We start from the raw sequence: 17,707 nt of genomic DNA on the forward strand, positions 1-17,707 counted from the left end.
GGCAAACGGTCGGGCCAACGTAGGCGATACGTTGTGTTAGGCGATACGTTGTAACACAATCGTGAAATATGGCCGGTCCAACGTGGGCGATACGTTGTAACACGATCGTGACATATGGCCGGGCCTACGTAGGTGACACGTTGTAATACAATCGTGGCACATGGTCGGGCCAAGTTAGGCGATGTGTTGTACAGACAGGGTATGGATCTATACTACATAGAAATTTCCCACTAATCTAACATTATTTATATAATAAAAAACAAAAGATAACAAAATGTCGTTATTTTACAAATATGTATACATGTAATAAAATTAATCGGAGTTCGTTGCCAGATCATCCAGAGCTGAAAAATATAAAAATTCTGTGTTAAATTGCAGTATTAGCAAATTACAGCACCAGAGTTTAAAGCCTAGTCTGAATGACTGCATCCCAACAAATTTTCAGAGTAGGAATCTTAAGCCAAGTTTCTGCAGTCGCAAATGTGTGAGTGAAGCTTACATTGACAAGACAATAATAATTGAGAAATACAGAAATTCTTGATTCCGCAAGGGGGGCGTAGACAATGTTTTGAGGGGAAGATTTGTTGGAGGGAATAATGATGATTTGAGATTTTATCTGACCAAAATGTCTTCAAATATTCCTTGTTGAAATTCATCTATCTTATCAGAAACATCATGCACCATGATTACCGTAGTCTATTTGTTTAATTGATTTACAATAAATTTATTTGTAACTTCATCATTTGCTGTTGTGCTAGGGGAGGATGATAATGTAAAAAGTACTGTAAGGAAGCGATGATACAAATAAGTTCGAAAACCACTGTTCGCCATTATGCACCAAACTCTGGCAACATTGGATTGTCAATTTGGCACTTGACTCTAACCATAATCAGCTTGGCGATATCTCCTTAATAAATATTTTTCTATACTGTTCACAGTTGTTTACAAAATCATTATTCAATTTGACAATCATAATGATAAAAATGAATGGTGTGGCAACTGCCAAGTACATTTTGTTTAGTACCAAACTTATCTAAATTTTCTCGCCTGTTTTTATTTTATTATATCTCTGTTGTTGTTGTGTGTGTGTAACTTAATTTAATTCATGAACACGATAGGCATCTTTTTGGCAAAACCTTATATCCTTTACGCTTCAATCTTAATTAAGGTTTTGTTTTCACTCCAGATTGTCAGATTCTATTTAATCAATTTTTGTTCATTTCCCTCATGAATTATCTTAAGCTGATTTGGAGTCAAAATAATCTTATACTTATAAAATAGAAGAGGGTAGAGCAGAGAAAGATGGTGGTACAATATGATAAACATATTACATACCGGTACCTTTAATAGCAGAAACTAAGGGCGTCCCACTCACTCCTTCTTATCCACCGCGTCCTGCACAGTTGAAAGAGCGGGCGAGTAAATTTGTTATAACTGAGCTCATGATTCTCCAATCCAGTCTTTCTTGGAGCAACCTCCGAGACTTGACAAATATCTTATCTGGAATGAGTAAATAAGCACAATTATAAGAATGCATCTAATGAGTAGGTTTCCATCCGTTGCAAAAGCTCTATGTTAATTATCGCGAGTATCTACTCTAAAATATACACATATGCGTTTTGTCCACATCCCATTCGTATAAAAGTGAACAATTTCAATATTGCAATCGGATCGTATTTAGACATTTAAATAATCTTCCTTGAACACGAAGCGAAAATATGGGGTCATACATAAATTCGAAGCGCTTCATGCAGTCAAAAACAAAACGACAAAAAATAAAAGGCACTCAATAAGATGAGACCCAGCAAAGGTATTTTCACCTATTTTACTTTCATGTTCTGTTTAGCTTTCCAATTAATTATGGAGTAATCTGCAATATTTTAACATTGTACTAAAACTAAACAAATATTCTGAATCTCAGAGATTTTTACATCGTGGTCTTCATACGATGGCATGTGTTACTGGTCAGCGAACTCTTTTAAATTAATTTTGCTTGCCCGCTGGCCGCTGGGGTAAAAAGGTTGGGAACCACTGAACTAAACAGTTAATTACAACCACGTTACACCAATGCCCCGCAAACTTACAGTCGATTTTCATCAGAATGATTAAATAGAATAAATTGATTTTTAATGTTTTCTCGTTGTGGGGTCGCAAGTATCTGTAGTCTGTGATTTTACAAAAATTGGGGTCGCGGAAAAAAAAGTTTGGGAACCACCGCCGTAAAGTATATGTAATCAGCCTATAAAAGTATTCAACTTACGAGCCATTTTTTCATCCTTGAATGTATTCTGGATCAAAATGTAATCAGACAATGAATTGACTATGAATTTCATCAATTCCTGTATGTCCGAATTTTCACTATAATCAGTGGAAAGTTGCAGATGCCGTAGCTTGTAGCATAAGAGTTTCTACCGCCTGTCCCAACAATTTTTCCATGGACTGGATTGGAGCATGGCTTGATCTCTGAAAATCAAGTTAGTGTTACACAATATATAGTACATGATTGTCTTTCAGATGATAAACGTGAACGAATGGCCTATACTAATTACCAGAATAGAACTTTTTCATTAATAATAATTACCGTATTTTCCGGCGAATAAGTCGAGGCCTGTTTTTAAGCCTGAAAAAATGGGTTTTTGCATATAAGCGGCCGATAAGTCGGGGTAGTAAAATCGCATCAATGTCGGGAATCTCAAATTACCATGCAATGCCTTTCGAGCGGTCGCCGCGTTTGCGCATTGGTTAAAATAGCCTATGACTTTTTTTTGTAGCGTAATATTCAGTCCATATATGATAATGCAAATATGATAATCACAGCATTGAAATTTCAGATTCACAGCACGAGAATGTCGATTTATTTAAACTAACCTGATGAGGTCGTGGGAGATACTATCGCCGAAGGTATTTTATTGTCCGGATTCAATAATAAGGCGACAAAAAAATGAAAATGATCATACTCGCCTAATAAGACGACTCCCCCCCCCAAAATCAGGCCAAAAATTTGGGTCTAGAAAAGCGGCTTATTCGCCGGAAAATACGATATTAACCACATGATGTTGTACTAGGTAATTATTCAACCGATATATCTAGCTATTGTGCAATATTTTATGGCACAGATATGCAAGGAGCTACTATCAAACTATAAAACAAAAACACCTGTTTTGGGCATTGTCCGCATTGAAACATTGAGATGCTTGAAATGACACAGTGTATGATTTTGTGAAAGAGGGAACTGAAGCAGGTGAATTTTCCAGTCCATTGTCATAGGGCCTATTATAAAAATGGTATATATCATTAAACTTACAATGGTAATATTGACACTTGACAGAATATCTAATCGGTAATAATTATTTAGAATAACCGGAAAAAAATGGATATTACACAAAATATGTCCAAATATTTGTAAAGGATGTGTCGTACTCGTACAATACTTCATGCTTTCAGAGTCGCTGGGCATTGCACAGTTGCATGCACATTTGGCAGTCATTGTACAGAGATGGGCTTCATCCCAATCGCCCGAATCTTTTTTGCTAGCGGTCTACTTTCCAATTCACTTTAAAATATAATAACACTCAATTAAGGTTGGTTGGGTAAGCTTTCATAGCATACATACTGAAAATAAATCATATAAATATATATGATTACCCAATATAATTCTATTGAATTTTAAAACAAAATAGATATTATTCAAAAATCAGTAATTTATTTCTCAACAAAGCTGAAAATATGAACTAGAGCAGGGTTGGGCAAAGTTCTCGGACCACGTGCAAAAATTTTGCGCACCTAGACTGGTGGGCCATGTCGCATCTTGCATGTGTGGCGTAAAAAGTTATACTTTAGAAACAAAATTTTATTTGAATTGTTACAAAAACAAAAAGGGAAAACAATAATCCTTGAGCTATTTTTTACCCAAAAACATCAAATTTTAGTTTCAGTTTGATTGTGGCAATTGTTAAAACATATTTTAGATTTCAGCCAATTGAGATCTGTATTTACATTTGTTGAAATTCATCAGACAGAAGGTTCACAAATGTACAACTATTCAGATTACTGGATTAAGTCGTTCAACGGGTTGGATTTGGGCTGCGGAAATGTTTGCACTTAGACAAATAAAGTAAATATAAAAAATCATATCCAGGGATGAAGGACCAATACCGGTATCGATACCGGTAACGAATACTGGTAAATAAGAGATGGCAACCTCAGAAAGTTTAACAAAAAAATGCCAAAAGACCAAGTACGGTAACGTACCGTACGGTACCTCATCTCGTTCTGTCGTTACCGGTACCTACGGTGTCCAGGGATAAATATGTAACTTTTACCGGTATCTACCATAGGTACAGGTACCGTACTCGATACCGGTAACGAATACTGGTACGGTAAATGTGAGATGGCAACCTAAAAAAGTTTAAAGATCAAGTACGGTACCTCATCTCGTTCTGTTGTTACCGGTACCTACGGTGTCCAGGGATAAATATGTAACTTTTACCGGTATCTACCATAGGTACCGGTACTCGATACCGGTAACGAATACTGGTAAATGAGAGATGGCAACCTAAGAAAGTTTAACAAAAAAATGCCAAAAGACCAAGTACCGTACGGTATCGGACCTCATCTCATTCTGTCGTTACCGGTACCTACGGTGTCCAGGGATAAATATGTAACTTTTACCGGTATGGTACCGTACCCTATCACCCTTATGAACCGTGACCTGACAACGCACTTAGGGTACCGGTACCATGAGATTAACTTACACGGTTACAACTAGGCTATCTCTACTTTCGCCATTCTACTATGAAAGCCTTAAAAGTTCAATGTCACTGTCCCATCCAGGCAAAAACCTCGTAACAGGTTATCCATTACGAGTACCGCCAAAATTAATGGCGACCTCATGTGCTATATTCGAATCGCGCGCCCAGTTCTTCGCATAATGGCGTGTTTCCTTGAAGGCCAATCATGGCCTTACCATGGTAAATGGTTGTAAAACCAGAGCCATTGGCTATGGTAAAACCGCGTACAACGGTTGCCGGCGGATTAAAACGTTGGCCCAACGTAGTTGTGCTATCTGGGACGGTACCGGATAATCTGAAAAAATACAGTATCAGTACCGGTACTTCTGTAGGCCCTGGGAATATCTAAATTCATAGTACTGTGCTATATTTCTGGTATAAACTTTCAATTACTATGCCCCTACTCCCTGACCCCACTTCCACAACTTACGGTATGGTACCAACCCAGATAGCACAACTACGTCGGAACAACCATGGCCGAACGTTGTTCGAACCACCGGCCCAATAATGGCGAACAACCATGTTCCAGCGAAGATTTGGCCGCTGGGCCAACGTCGGTCCTTTCGTTGTAATGCAACCGTGGGAAACGGTCGGGCCAACGTAGGCGATACGTTGTAACACAATCGTGAAATATGGCCGGTCCAATGTGGGCGATACGTTGTAACACAATCGTGACATAAGGCCGGGCCTACGTAGGCGACACGTTGTAATATAATCGTGGCATATGGTCGGGCCAAGTTAGGCGATGTGTTGTACAGACAGGGTATGGATCTATACTACATAGAAATGTCCCACTAATCTAACATTATTTATATAATAAAAAACAAAATATAACAAAATGTCTTTATTTTACAAATATGTATACATGTAATAAAATTAATCGAAGTTCGTTGCCAGATCATCCAGAGCTGAAAAATATAAAAATTCTGTGTTAAATTGCAGTATTAGCAAGTTACAGCATCAGAGTTCAAAGCCTAGTCTGAATGACTGCATCCCAACAAATTTTCAGAGTAGGAATCTTAAGCCAAGTTTCTGCAGTCGCAAATGTGTGAGTGAAGCTTACATTGACAAGACAATAATAATTGAGAATACAGAAATTCTTGATTCTGCAAGGGGGCGTAGACAATGTTTTGAGGGGAATATTTGTTGGGGAGAGTAATGATGATTTGAGATTTTATCTGACTAAAATGTCTTCAAATATTTCTTGTTGAAATTCATTTATCTTATTAGAAACAACATGCACCATGATTAGTCTATTTGTTTAATTGATTTACAATAAATTTGTGCTAGGGGGGGGGGGGGTGATAATGTAAAAAGTACTGTAAGGGAGCGATGATACAAATAAGTTTGAAAACCACTGTTCGTCATTATGCATTATAACTCTGGCAACATTGGATTGGCAATTTGGCACTTGACTCTAACCATAATCAGCTTGGCGATATCTCCTTAATAAATATTTTTCTATACTGTTCACTTTTGTATACAAAATCTACATTCAATTTCTTTACTGTTCACAGTTGTTTACAAAATCATTATTCAATTTGACAATCATAATGATAAAAATGAATGGTGTGGCAACTGGCAAGTACATTCTGTTCACTACCCAACTTATCTAAATTTTCTCGCCTGTTTTTATTTTATTATATCTCTGTTGTTGTTGTGTGTGTGTAACTTAATTTAATTCATGAACATGATAGGCATCTTTTTGGCAAAACCTTATTTCTTTACGCTTTAATCTTAATTAAGGTTTTGTTTTCACTCCAGATTGTCAGATTCTATTTAATCAATTTTTGTTCATTTCCCTTATGAATTATCTTAAGCTGATTTGAAGTCAAAATGATCTTATACTTATAAAATAGAAGAGGGTAGAGCAGAGAAAGATTGTGGTACAATATGATAAACATATTACATACCTTTAATAGCAGAAACTAAGGGCGTCCCACTCACTCCTTCATATCCACCGCGTCCTGCACAGTTGAAAGAGCGGGCGAGTAAATTTGTTATAACCGAGCTCATGATTTTCCAAACCAGTCTTTCTTGGAGCAACCTCCAAGACTTGACAAATATCTTATCTGGAATGAGTAAATAAGCACAATTATGAGAATACATTTAATGAAAAGGTTTCCATTCGTTGCAAAAGCTCTATGTTAATTATCGCGAGTATCTACTCTAAAATATAAACATATGTGATTTGTCCACATCGCATTCGTATAAAGACATTTAAATAATCTTCCTTGAACACGAAGCAAATTATGGGGCAAATTGTATTTCATACATTATTTCGAAGCGCTTCATGCAGACAAAAACAAAACGACAAAAAATAAAAGGCACTCAATAAGATGAGACCCAGCAAAGGTATTTTCACCTATTTCACTTTCATGTTCTGTTTAGCTTTCGAAGTAATTATGGAGTAATCTGCAATATTTTAACATTGTACTAAAACTAAACAAATATTCTGAATCTCAGAGATTTTTACATCATGGTCTTCATACGATGGCATGTGTTACCGGTCAGCGAACTCTTTTAAATTAATTTTGCTTGCCCCCTTGCCGCTGGGTAAAAAGGTTGGGAACCACCGAACTAAACAGTTAAGTACAACCACGTTACACCAACGCCCCGCAAACTTACAGTCGATTTTCATCAGAATGATTAAATAGAATATTCAGAATAGAATAAATTGAATTTTAATGTTTTCTCGTTGTGGGGTCGCAAGTATCTGTAGTATGTGATTTTACAAAAAATGTGGTCGCGGAAAAAAAAGTTTGGGAACCATCGCCGTAAAGTGTCCGTAATCAGCTTATAAAAATATTCAACTTACAAACCATTTTTTCATCCTTGAATGTATTCTGGATCAAAATGTAATCAGACAATGAATTTCATCAATTCCGGTATGTCCGAGTTCACACTACAATCAGTTCGAAAGTTGCAGATGCCGTAGCTTGTAGCATCAGAGTTTCTACCGCCTGTCCCAACAATTTTTCCATGGACTGGATTGGAGCATGGCTTGATCTCTGAAAATTAAGTTAGTGTTACCCAATGTATAATACATTATTGTCTTTCAAATGTTGTACTAGATAATTATTCAACCGATATATCTAGCTATTGCGCGATATTTTATGGCACAGATATGCAAGGAGCATCAAACTATAAAACAAAAACACCTGTTTTGGGCATTGTCCGCATTGAAACATTGAGATGCTTGAAATGACACAGTGTATGATTGCGTGAAAGAGGGAATTGGAGCAGGTGAATTTTCCAGTCCATTGTCATAGGGCCTGTTATAAAAATGGTATATATCATTAAACTTACAATGGTAATATTGACACTTGACAGAATATCTAATCGGTAATAATTATTAAGAATAACCGGAAAAAAATGAATATTACACAAATATGTTCAAATATTTGTAAAGGATGTGTCGCACAATACTTCATGCTTTCAGAGTCGCTGGATTGCACAGTTGCATGCACATTTGGAAGTCATTGTACAGAGATGGGCTTCGCCCAGTCGCCCGAATCTTTTTTGCTAGTGGTCTACTTTCCAATTCACTTTAAAATATAATAACACTTAATTAAGGTTGGTTGGGTAAGCTTACATAGCATACATATTGAAAATAAATTATATAAATATACCCAATATAATTCTATTGAAATTTAAAACAAAATATTATTCAGAAATCAGTAATTTATTTCTCAACAAAGCTGAAAATATGAACTAGAGCAGGGTTGGGCAAAGTCTCGGACTGCGTGCAAAAATTTTGCGCATCTAGACTGGCGGGCCATGTCGCATCTCGCATGTGTGGCGTAAAAAGTTATACCTTAGAAACAAAATTTTATTTAAAGTGTTACAAAAACAAAAATGGAAAACAATAATCCTTGAGCAATTTTTTACCTAAAAACATCAAATTTTAGTTTCAGTTTGATTGTGGCAATTGTTAAAACATATTTTAGATTTCAGCCAATTGAGATCTGTATTTAGATTTGTTGAAATTCATCAGACAGAAGGTTCACAAATGTACAACTATTCAGATTACTGGATTAAGTCGTCCAACGGGTTGGATTTGCGCTGCGAAAATGTTAGCACTTAGACAAATAAAGTAAATATAAAAAATCATATCCAGGGATGAAGGACCAATACCGGTACTCGATAACGAATACTGGTAAATGAGAGATGGCAACCTCAGAAATTTTAACAAAAAAATTCCAAAAGACCAAGTACGATAACGTATCTACCTCATCTCGTTCTTTCGTTACCGGTACCTACGGTGTCCAGGGATAAATATGTAACTTTTACCGGTATGGTACCGTATCACCCTTATGAACCGTGACCTGACAACGCACTTAGGGTACCGGTACCATTAGATTAACTTACACGGTTACAACTATCTCTACTTTCGCCATTTTACTATGAAAGCATTAAAAGTTCAATTTCACTGTCCCATCAACGGCAAAAACCTCGCAACAGGACATCGATTACGAGTACCGCCAAAATGAATGGCTACCTCATGTGCTATATTCGAATCGCGCGCCCATTTCTTCGCATAATTACGGACTTTCATACGAACCATCGGAGCATGACGGCGTGTTTCGTTGAAGGCCAATCATGGCCTTACCATGGTAAATGGTTGTAAAACCGCGTACAACGGTTGCCGGCGGATTATAACGTTGGCCCAACGTAGTTGTGCTATCTGGGAACGCAGGGATGACTGACAGATGCCACGACCCCCTACCTTATCCTAATGCCTCAGTATATATTTTCAGTTATTTCCATCAATAAAACCATCCCAAATACGCAAATAAATTTAAAAGGAAATCCTCTACCATAAGCTTCAGTATATAGCAAACTGATGACGTAGCAACGCATCGCTCATGCGTAGCGAAAGCGCCGTGGGCGAACTATATTCAGTTAACCATGAAAAGACTATGTCGTATAATTAGCGAGTTATTAATTAATTAGTGATGGGACACGAGGTGTCACTATGGAGTGAGAGCGCTGTTTTGGGGGATCTCCGATAAGTCTTCAGTCTCTGACCGATATTCTCGTTTACGCTTTACAACCACGACTGAATATCTGTCAGGGTAACAAAGGTGTCTGAGCGGATGCGAAGAAGCCTATCATTACGTCACTTTTTTGCATCTCGCTGATTGGCCAATGTTACGAAATAAACAAGGAAGACGATGCTCGGGGAAAATCTACCTTGGAAAGAAATTTAGCCATTTTGCGTGTTATTGCGGGCCGGATAAAATGACGCCGCGAGCCGGATCCGGCCCGCGGGCCGTAGTTTGGTGACCCCTGAGCCAGAGTATAAATTGTTGTACCAACTCGTTTTGTCCTAATTTATAGAACCCGAGTTACAATAGTAATATTTTTGTCATAATTAGCGAAATTCAACCAAGATAATTCGAATGTGCACCAAATTACGCTATTTCTATTTCTAAAAAGCAGCAGGTTGAAACGAACCAAGCAATGACAGCATGACGTATCTATAGTTGAAGTCCAGGATTAAGTCTTTAAACAGCAAGAAAGCCATGCTCAAATAAATATATATATGAACACAATGTTCAAAACGAAACTCTTCACCCACAATTCTCTCATATCATGAACGAAACTGGAAATGTGTTACCCGTTCCATGATCCGCATCCGGATCGTACTAGTTATTTTTAAGAAAAAAATACTTAAATGAAATTAAGCGACTGTTAAGAGGATTTGCGTATGATAAGATATAGTCAATATTCCACGCACAACCGGCCATCTGATTTTTAACGGTGGTAACGGTGGTCGAAATTTGGCTTAGATATATATATATATATATATTATTGTCAGCAATAACAACCTGCATTTTATATAGTAAAATGAAACAATTTTGCTCTGTATTTATTCCATTCTCACGACAGCTAGTGCCTTTGGATACATCGCGATTTTATACCATAATATAAGTGTTTTGGTTTCAAAATTGGTCAACATGACTCATTAAAATTTTGTCAGGGATTTTGACTATTTAGATATGGTAACCTTAGTGTATAGTTATTCATAGAATCTGAACAATTTGATGGCAAAGGTTCATATGATCTCATGAAAGAGGGAATTGGAATTAGTGTTGCACAGGTGAAACATCTTCCCTCGGAAATGGATTTCCGTTGTTAAATTAGCTAAGAATTTATGCAGAAAATTGCTTCGATTTATTCTTTCAGATAATGATGGGAATAAGAGTAACAATTATGAACATGATGGCGCTGGTTTTGTCAAAGAAGTAATTCCCAAAATGAAATATATATATATATATATGTAGATGAGATTGAGCCTCAGAAAATCAGACCTATAGTCAAATATTTTGACTGTTGAAATTTATAACATGAGCCAAAAGTTACCCGTAAACGAACCAAGAGTTAAAAATAAGTTGTGTTTTTATGCTTCAATGCAGCACAGTTCACATGGAGCAACAGGGAAGCAAATTCAACGTTCGGGAGCCAACAATTTGTCTCCGCTCTAAATTTTTGACAACATCATATTGATTTTGCAATCCACTCATAATCCAATCTATATATACTAATTGTTGAGCAAAACAATAAATGTATTCACAAAATGGAATTAGGCTGAACATAGATGCTGCAGAATCTTACTTCTGGCCGTTCATGGCGTCTTCCATTGTGGGGGCAGGGCGTGCGGATAAATGCAAACGAAAGTCTGAAGAAAAAAGACAGTAGACTTACATACAGTCCAGTAAATATCGAAATCGTGTATCAAATTGCCAACTCATTTTCCGCTACCAGGAAATTTGCTTTTTTATGTTTCGCAGCTAAGGATGCTAAGTATGAGTAGTGAGTACTTACAGCCCGCAGCATAGCGTGATCGAAATAACATATGCGTATACGCTTTCCATCTTTCTCTTTCTAATGAAATACGTAACACCAAACGAATGAATAACACTTTGGATTCAGAAAATAGATTTAATAGATATATATGGGAATTCAAAGTTTTAAAATAATCTTAAAGAAATAGGTAAGCAAAATTGTCAGGGGATAAATTATATGAATTTTCTGAATATTTTGACCAAACAAATTAACTTGAATGCAAAAACATTATTTATAATGAGGTTTGTTCACATTTCAATACGTCCTTCTAATCATAATTAAACCTTTGAATTTAGCCATGAAATAAGTTTGACAGTCCGATTAATATTTTCAAGCATAGTGGTATACATACCGGCGACGGTACAAGGTATTGCGAATTGTCAAGTGTCGAAAATTTAAAACGTTTATGATAAGTGACATAAAAGTATTGCTTTAACCAAAGATGAGAGATTTTCCATTGGTAAAAGATGAAGGGAGCTTAGAGAGTGTTAAAATTATTTTGTTCTACTTGTCCCACATTTGTGTTAAATAAGTGAAATATACAAGAATGGAACTAGTTAGGCTATATGGCAAGTGATAGTACAGGCATTGGAGAAGTGGGAAAATCGGGCCAAGTGAGAAGTGTGGCACACGGGACACGACATTGCAAAGTACGATTTCGTGCATTCCAACTGATCGACATTCCGCACGATAATCCGAAACTTTCTGATATTCATTCGAATACATGCGAAGCAAGATAACAAAATTCTTTGCGGACCAGTGAAGCCAGCGGTTTGGAGGATTTTCAATTTTTTTTTTATTGAGGTTCAGCCAGCGTAAACGTCTCTCCTAATTGGATGAATGTCAGACACTTATTATTCCAGATGTTTGCACAGCTTTCCGTATCTGAGAAGTTCTCCAAACTTGTTAGTTGCACGTGTGACAACCCTTGTTTTATCTGTTAAATGCTGTCATGTGCTATATTTTGTATCTTTAACATTGAAGTCACTGACGAATGTCGATTTGTCCTCTGGTGTTCTGTAAGCCTATGCTATGGTGTGGTTGGTACCGGTACAGTGTGGTTGTTTTTCGGTTGGATTCTGGTCATGAGTGTCTGTGGGAGTGCCTCTGGTCTCAGGTGGGTGATGTTTGTTTGTGACTGTTGGATTGGGTGAATGTTTTGTGCTGGACAGTGGGATCATGTTGTGGTTTGTGTGCGATGCCATTGCAGTTCAATTAGCTATCATCAGTACTGTTCAAATGCTGTGCACATATAGAATTTTTTATCGTCTTTTAAAATGCCTGTCATAAGTTAATTTTCAGCCTGTTTTGCAAATTGTAAGAAGCTAGTTTAGTGTTTTTATGGTGTATGTTGCTTTCTTACATTTCACTGCCAGGTATTGTTGTGCGCTTTCCGTTTCTTTGGAGTATTTGGATTCTAATAATACAGAAATCGGATTATAGTTTTCACCCTCATTCTGTGACCTTATCCAAAAAACTTGTTCATAAGCTACACCAACCCTTCGCCAGCTGTCTCACAGAGTTCGTTTCGCGCGAACCCACCCTTGGGGGAAACGTGTCGAGAAAGGGGTTAAGTAAGAATCACTGTCAAAAACCATAAAAAACCTTGCAGTTTATAGACTAAACACAATTGCTTTGATATTAATTCGAAAAGCTCTACGTGCACAGTTTGAGACCAATACTTTATGCGGATGCTGTAATCATCACTTTGTACTCCTACTATTTGTTGTCTAACTGTTCAATCATTTTCAAAATATAAAGAAAAAGTTTTGCTTAGATTTGAATATATTTTCCTAAAAAAATATATATTTAGCAATAAAATGCATCAATAAAAAAAAACTCACATAAAGACGGAAAAGTAGGTGTCTTATCCACGAACAGGCCTCTGTCTAATATACAGTATTGGCAAAATTTCGGCAATTTTGATGAATAGCAAATAAATCCCATCAATTTGTAAACAGGGCAAGTCCCCAAATAAGTCATAGCACATTCATACCAACAAAACACTACTGACGTAAGACACCTTTTTAACAGTTACACGTTAAATCCAACTTTTTGCTAGCCAACTACTTGAAAAAGGATGTTTGTATTTAAAGCTTGACTAATATCACTTTTTGACACCGATACCGATTCATCGGCCAGCTAATACCGCTATTAATATAAATCATATTTTGAGCCACAAAATGGGCGTTTTAGGATGAACCTCATGAGTCTGTAGTTTCATTTTGACTTTTATTTAACCAACTCCAGTTAATGGTTGAACAAATGTAACTTTTCCTGCAACTTCAACTATCAGCCTACCTATTTCCAGAAAAAAGAATTGTCAATCTGACGTTTTTAAATATAACTATGGGCATATATTGAGGGTATTGGAAAATTAGAAATTGATATAGTTCATGATATATTTTAAAGTGAATCGTGATAATGATAAATTCCTTTGATATTGCGATAGCATATGTGCAGTGCAGTTACATGTGAAATTTTTAATAACTTTTTTTCTTCCAGAGACTCTCAATGCCTTATTTAGTCAATAACAATGGTTAATTTTTTTTTTGTAATTCTCAGCAAAATGATAAACAACCATCAATATAAATTAAACTGTTACCCCAGAAATTCAAAATTGAACACCAATTCAGTCAGATAGCAATATAATATTGAAACTAAACTGGAAAGTCATTTATAGAGAATGCATATCATGAGCGCTTGCTTTGTAATTCCGCGAATTCATCATCTTGAATGTTATAGTTTCGAATTTTTGCAGTTTTTGATCTCCTGTTTTTATTCTCAGCAGGTTCAGACGTTGACCATTTCTTTAATACTGGTTTTGATTGAGTTTGTTGTGAGGCAACTTTTTTATCGGTAATTCCTTGGAGAATAAAAGTACACGGATAAACGAAATTCTGCAGAATTTAGTATAGGGTTTTCATATTTATCCTGGAGAAAGGAAAGTCAACAAGACGAACAGGCATAGAATTGTGGACCTTGGTGAATGTTTACTTGGAAAAACACGATTTTGATATTTGAAACTGGAAAAAGGAAATTCTGATAAAATGACAAATCACTGAAAGCACTGATGTTGTTTAAAAAATTTAGAATTCAAAATTACTGTCTTCACTGTAAACTGCAATTTTTAAGAGTCCTGCTGCAAATTTAGTCTGATTATGGTCACACGAAACGTTACAGAAATACATCTGTGTTAGTGTGCAGCAAGACTCTTGAATTGCATGGTATAGTCATGTTTAATTCTGCTACAGCATTATAAGCATACAGATCCATGAACGCAAAGGCATTGGGGAAGAATTCGTAGTTAGTCTCGCATTACCTTTAATGATAATTACATTCACTATGGCCTTTGCAGTTTGCACATTTCAATAGATAAAGCAATTGAATATAAGCAAATATTGAAACTAAAAGGATGGCTTTATGATATAGCATGCCAACCTTTTACTCGAGTTCCCAATCAAGATCAGAAACGGTGTACGAATAGTAGACCATCGAATCATTCATTCCAAATGCATAAACTTGAATGGCAATGAATGTCTTCAACAGATCAGCGGTTACATGAACCAGCATGCGTACGCAAGGAGTTGCTCCTAGCATGAAAATATTTCAAAGTAACATACCACTGTCATCTTGGCTTCCGGGAGCAGATGGACTTGAAGGTTCCTGATCTAGCATTTTCCAGACATCTTTCAATGAAGCATCACCTATAGATGATAGGCTATACTGTAAAGGGTTTTTCCCACTACTATGTTGTACAGTAGACTCAGTTTCTCGATATTCGGTACCATTACTTTCGATAGCTGAAAATAACATGGAATATAGTAGAAAAACTTCTAACGAGGTTTATGAATTTAAACAAGTATTAAAAACGAGAATATCGGTCAGAGACCGAAGACTTATCGATCGAAACTGCGATTTCAAATCATGACTCTATAGTGACACCGCATGTCCCATAACTAATTAATTAATAACTCGCTAATTATACGGCATAATTCATCCAAAATCAATTAGGCTTCTGGTCCGAGATATGATGATAGCACATGCAAAATTTGGAGCAGATTCAACCCCGCCTTCTTGAGATATCGCGTTCATCTAACAGACAGACAAATACCTATCAACATACTTACCGATCTTAAGATCGATAAGTAATGACATGTATGACAAAATTAGAGGATTCTGATGTGTCAAATAGTGTTTTACAAAGATGCAGTAGTTTTGCGAGAAAACAGATTGGCTTGTAAGTAACTCATACTGCTTGCAGTCGCCTGTCTATAGGCATCTACAAAATTTCAGCATCTCTCAGAATATCAGTAGTCGTCCACTACTTCGAAGTGAGGGCGCATCATATTACTTCGAGTGAACTTTTAAAAACAGAGGTAAATTAAATTCACTACAATCAATATTTTGTGCTAAAGATAGGATCATATTTTTGATGATTTTGAGATATCAAAACATCTCTCTTTTGCACACCCAATAATCCAGGCCAGGAATAGAAATCTCTGACAAAGTTAGCTGACTAGATGCATCAACCTGGATGGCTGAGAATGTACAAAATAACAAACAGTCCACATAAGGTTGGCGTTAGCGAGCTGGGGTCAAAGATATCATCAACAAAGTTATCAGTTAAATTAAAGATTGACCATCACACAGAATCTACATCATTCTTCACAGTGATGGCAAGTAAATAAGAACAAGGTAAATGTTTGATAATAAATGAGAAATGGCCACACACATGTCTCATTAAAACAGAATTACACAGGAACAGGAGTTGCAAATGCGCCATAAATAAAGTTGATTGTGGCGATTGTTTATATGTGGAAATTAATGTGACCCGCATAATTTGCTTTTGTAAAATACTCAAATAGGCCAAGGTCAAAATAACTAAATAAAAATAACAAGCTACCTTCTGGGGTAGATGTTGAAGGTGGAGTATCGGGAATTTTAGGTTTGTTTGAAATGACAACTCCCTGAGCGTATCGAAGTTCTTGTCTGAGAACAAAAACGAGATTATAAATTGGAGAATCATGGGATAAGTTCGTTATGTAACCTAAATCAACATTGGTTACAAGTGTCTTGGAGTCAATATAAAACTTGATGGTAAAGGTGCTATACTAATATTTGCCATTTTCGGAATTTCACTCAAACTGTAGGAGCTAGCACTTCAGGCAATGGGCAGGCTTAACATTACTCCAACCTATCAGAAAGTGGCCGACGGCATAATATATCTAGAAAGCAATGAATTAATTTCGTATCAATATTCACCAGGTCAGACGATATCACTAAGGTGGGGTATGGGAGACTCGTATAGTACGATACTATGCACTAGGTCAGTGGTTCTGCAAGATTATAATCAAATCCGCGAGACAATTCCATTATATGTATTATAAATTGTTGTTTCACATGTTTTTGATTGGCCTATTTTATGACAACAAAATAATCATAGGATAGAGTATATATATATTCAATTGCACAGGGTTTCGTGCCACCAAAAAGGTTTACAACCACTGTACTACACTAACCCGATTGAATATTTACTTAATATGAATATAGTTCATTTTTATATCATTATAAAAACCAATACCTGGTTAATTGATATTGAAGATTCTCAATCTCCTTCAATTTGTTTTGAAACTTAACACCATCCCCTTAAAATAATGACCATCCTTAGACTACAAACTGAAGATCGACCAACTCAGGAATAAACTACTTGATGCAAATAACTAAGAAATTACTGGTTTGAGGATATAAAAAACTAAGAGTAACTAACAAGAACAGTACGAGAAAATGCATTCAAAAATACTAAGCATTTGAAAAACATTTAGATTCAGTAATTTGAGTATAACCAGGTGGAGCGAATGCAGAACCGCCGTAAAGTACACAATTTTTAATTTTGATGACATCACAGACACAAAAAAGGAATTCCATAAAGCCCACAGAAATTTAAAGAACTCAATAAAAGTAATACATTCTAGTGACAACAACAATATTTAACCATTGAAAATTTCAGAGTAATCGAACCACTAGTCAGAATGAGAAAAGTGATTCTTTCACAAAAATAGGAA

General features: G+C 36.2%; 2 protein-coding genes and 1 long non-coding RNA gene across 10 annotated transcripts in view; all 3 read right to left on the bottom strand.

Moving 5' to 3' along the window:
• Positions 1–46: 46 nt before the first annotated feature.
• Positions 47–5,232, bottom strand: LOC120348367 (uncharacterized). Its single transcript, XM_078110826.1, has 5 exons — positions 3,427–5,232; positions 3,157–3,270; positions 2,261–2,463; positions 1,342–1,500; positions 47–344 (listed from the first exon to the last, which is right to left on the bottom strand). The coding sequence occupies exons 1-3, from the start codon at positions 3,485–3,487 to the stop codon at positions 2,333–2,335; spliced, it is 306 nt and encodes a 101-aa protein (XP_077966952.1). The 5' UTR covers positions 3,488–5,232; the 3' UTR covers positions 47–344; positions 1,342–1,500; positions 2,261–2,332.
• Positions 5,226–9,478, bottom strand: LOC144420945 (uncharacterized). Of its 2 annotated transcripts, XR_013474798.1 has the most exons (5): positions 9,023–9,478; positions 7,952–8,065; positions 7,609–7,801; positions 6,704–6,862; positions 5,226–5,698 (listed from the first exon to the last, which is right to left on the bottom strand). It is a non-coding gene; the product is annotated as an uncharacterized LOC144420945 (long non-coding RNA). The 2 variants fall into 2 exon arrangements; XR_013474797.1 differs by having other exon boundaries at positions 7,952–9,478.
• Positions 9,479–13,764: 4,286 nt separating this feature from the next.
• LOC120345502 (coiled-coil domain-containing protein 57-like) overlaps positions 13,765–17,707 on the bottom strand; it is a 56,476-nt gene continuing 52,533 nt past the window's right edge. For 6 of the 7 annotated variants that reach the window (XM_078110847.1, XM_078110844.1, XM_078110839.1 and 3 more), the window contains 4 exons: positions 17,227–17,290; positions 16,549–16,634; positions 15,266–15,445; positions 13,765–14,508 (listed from right to left, as the gene is read on the bottom strand). In XM_078110847.1, the coding sequence (XP_077966973.1) occupies positions 14,336–14,508; positions 15,266–15,445; positions 16,549–16,634; positions 17,227–17,290 (503 nt within the window). In that variant the 3' untranslated portion in view covers positions 13,765–14,335. The remainder of the gene's footprint in view (positions 14,509–15,265; positions 15,446–16,548; positions 16,635–17,226; positions 17,291–17,707) is intronic. The other variant, XM_078110841.1, reaches the window with a different exon arrangement.

This window comes from Styela clava, chromosome 1 (assembly GCF_964204865.1).
Source record: "Styela clava chromosome 1, kaStyClav1.hap1.2, whole genome shotgun sequence".
Taxonomy (NCBI): Eukaryota; Metazoa; Chordata; class Ascidiacea; order Stolidobranchia; family Styelidae; genus Styela; species Styela clava.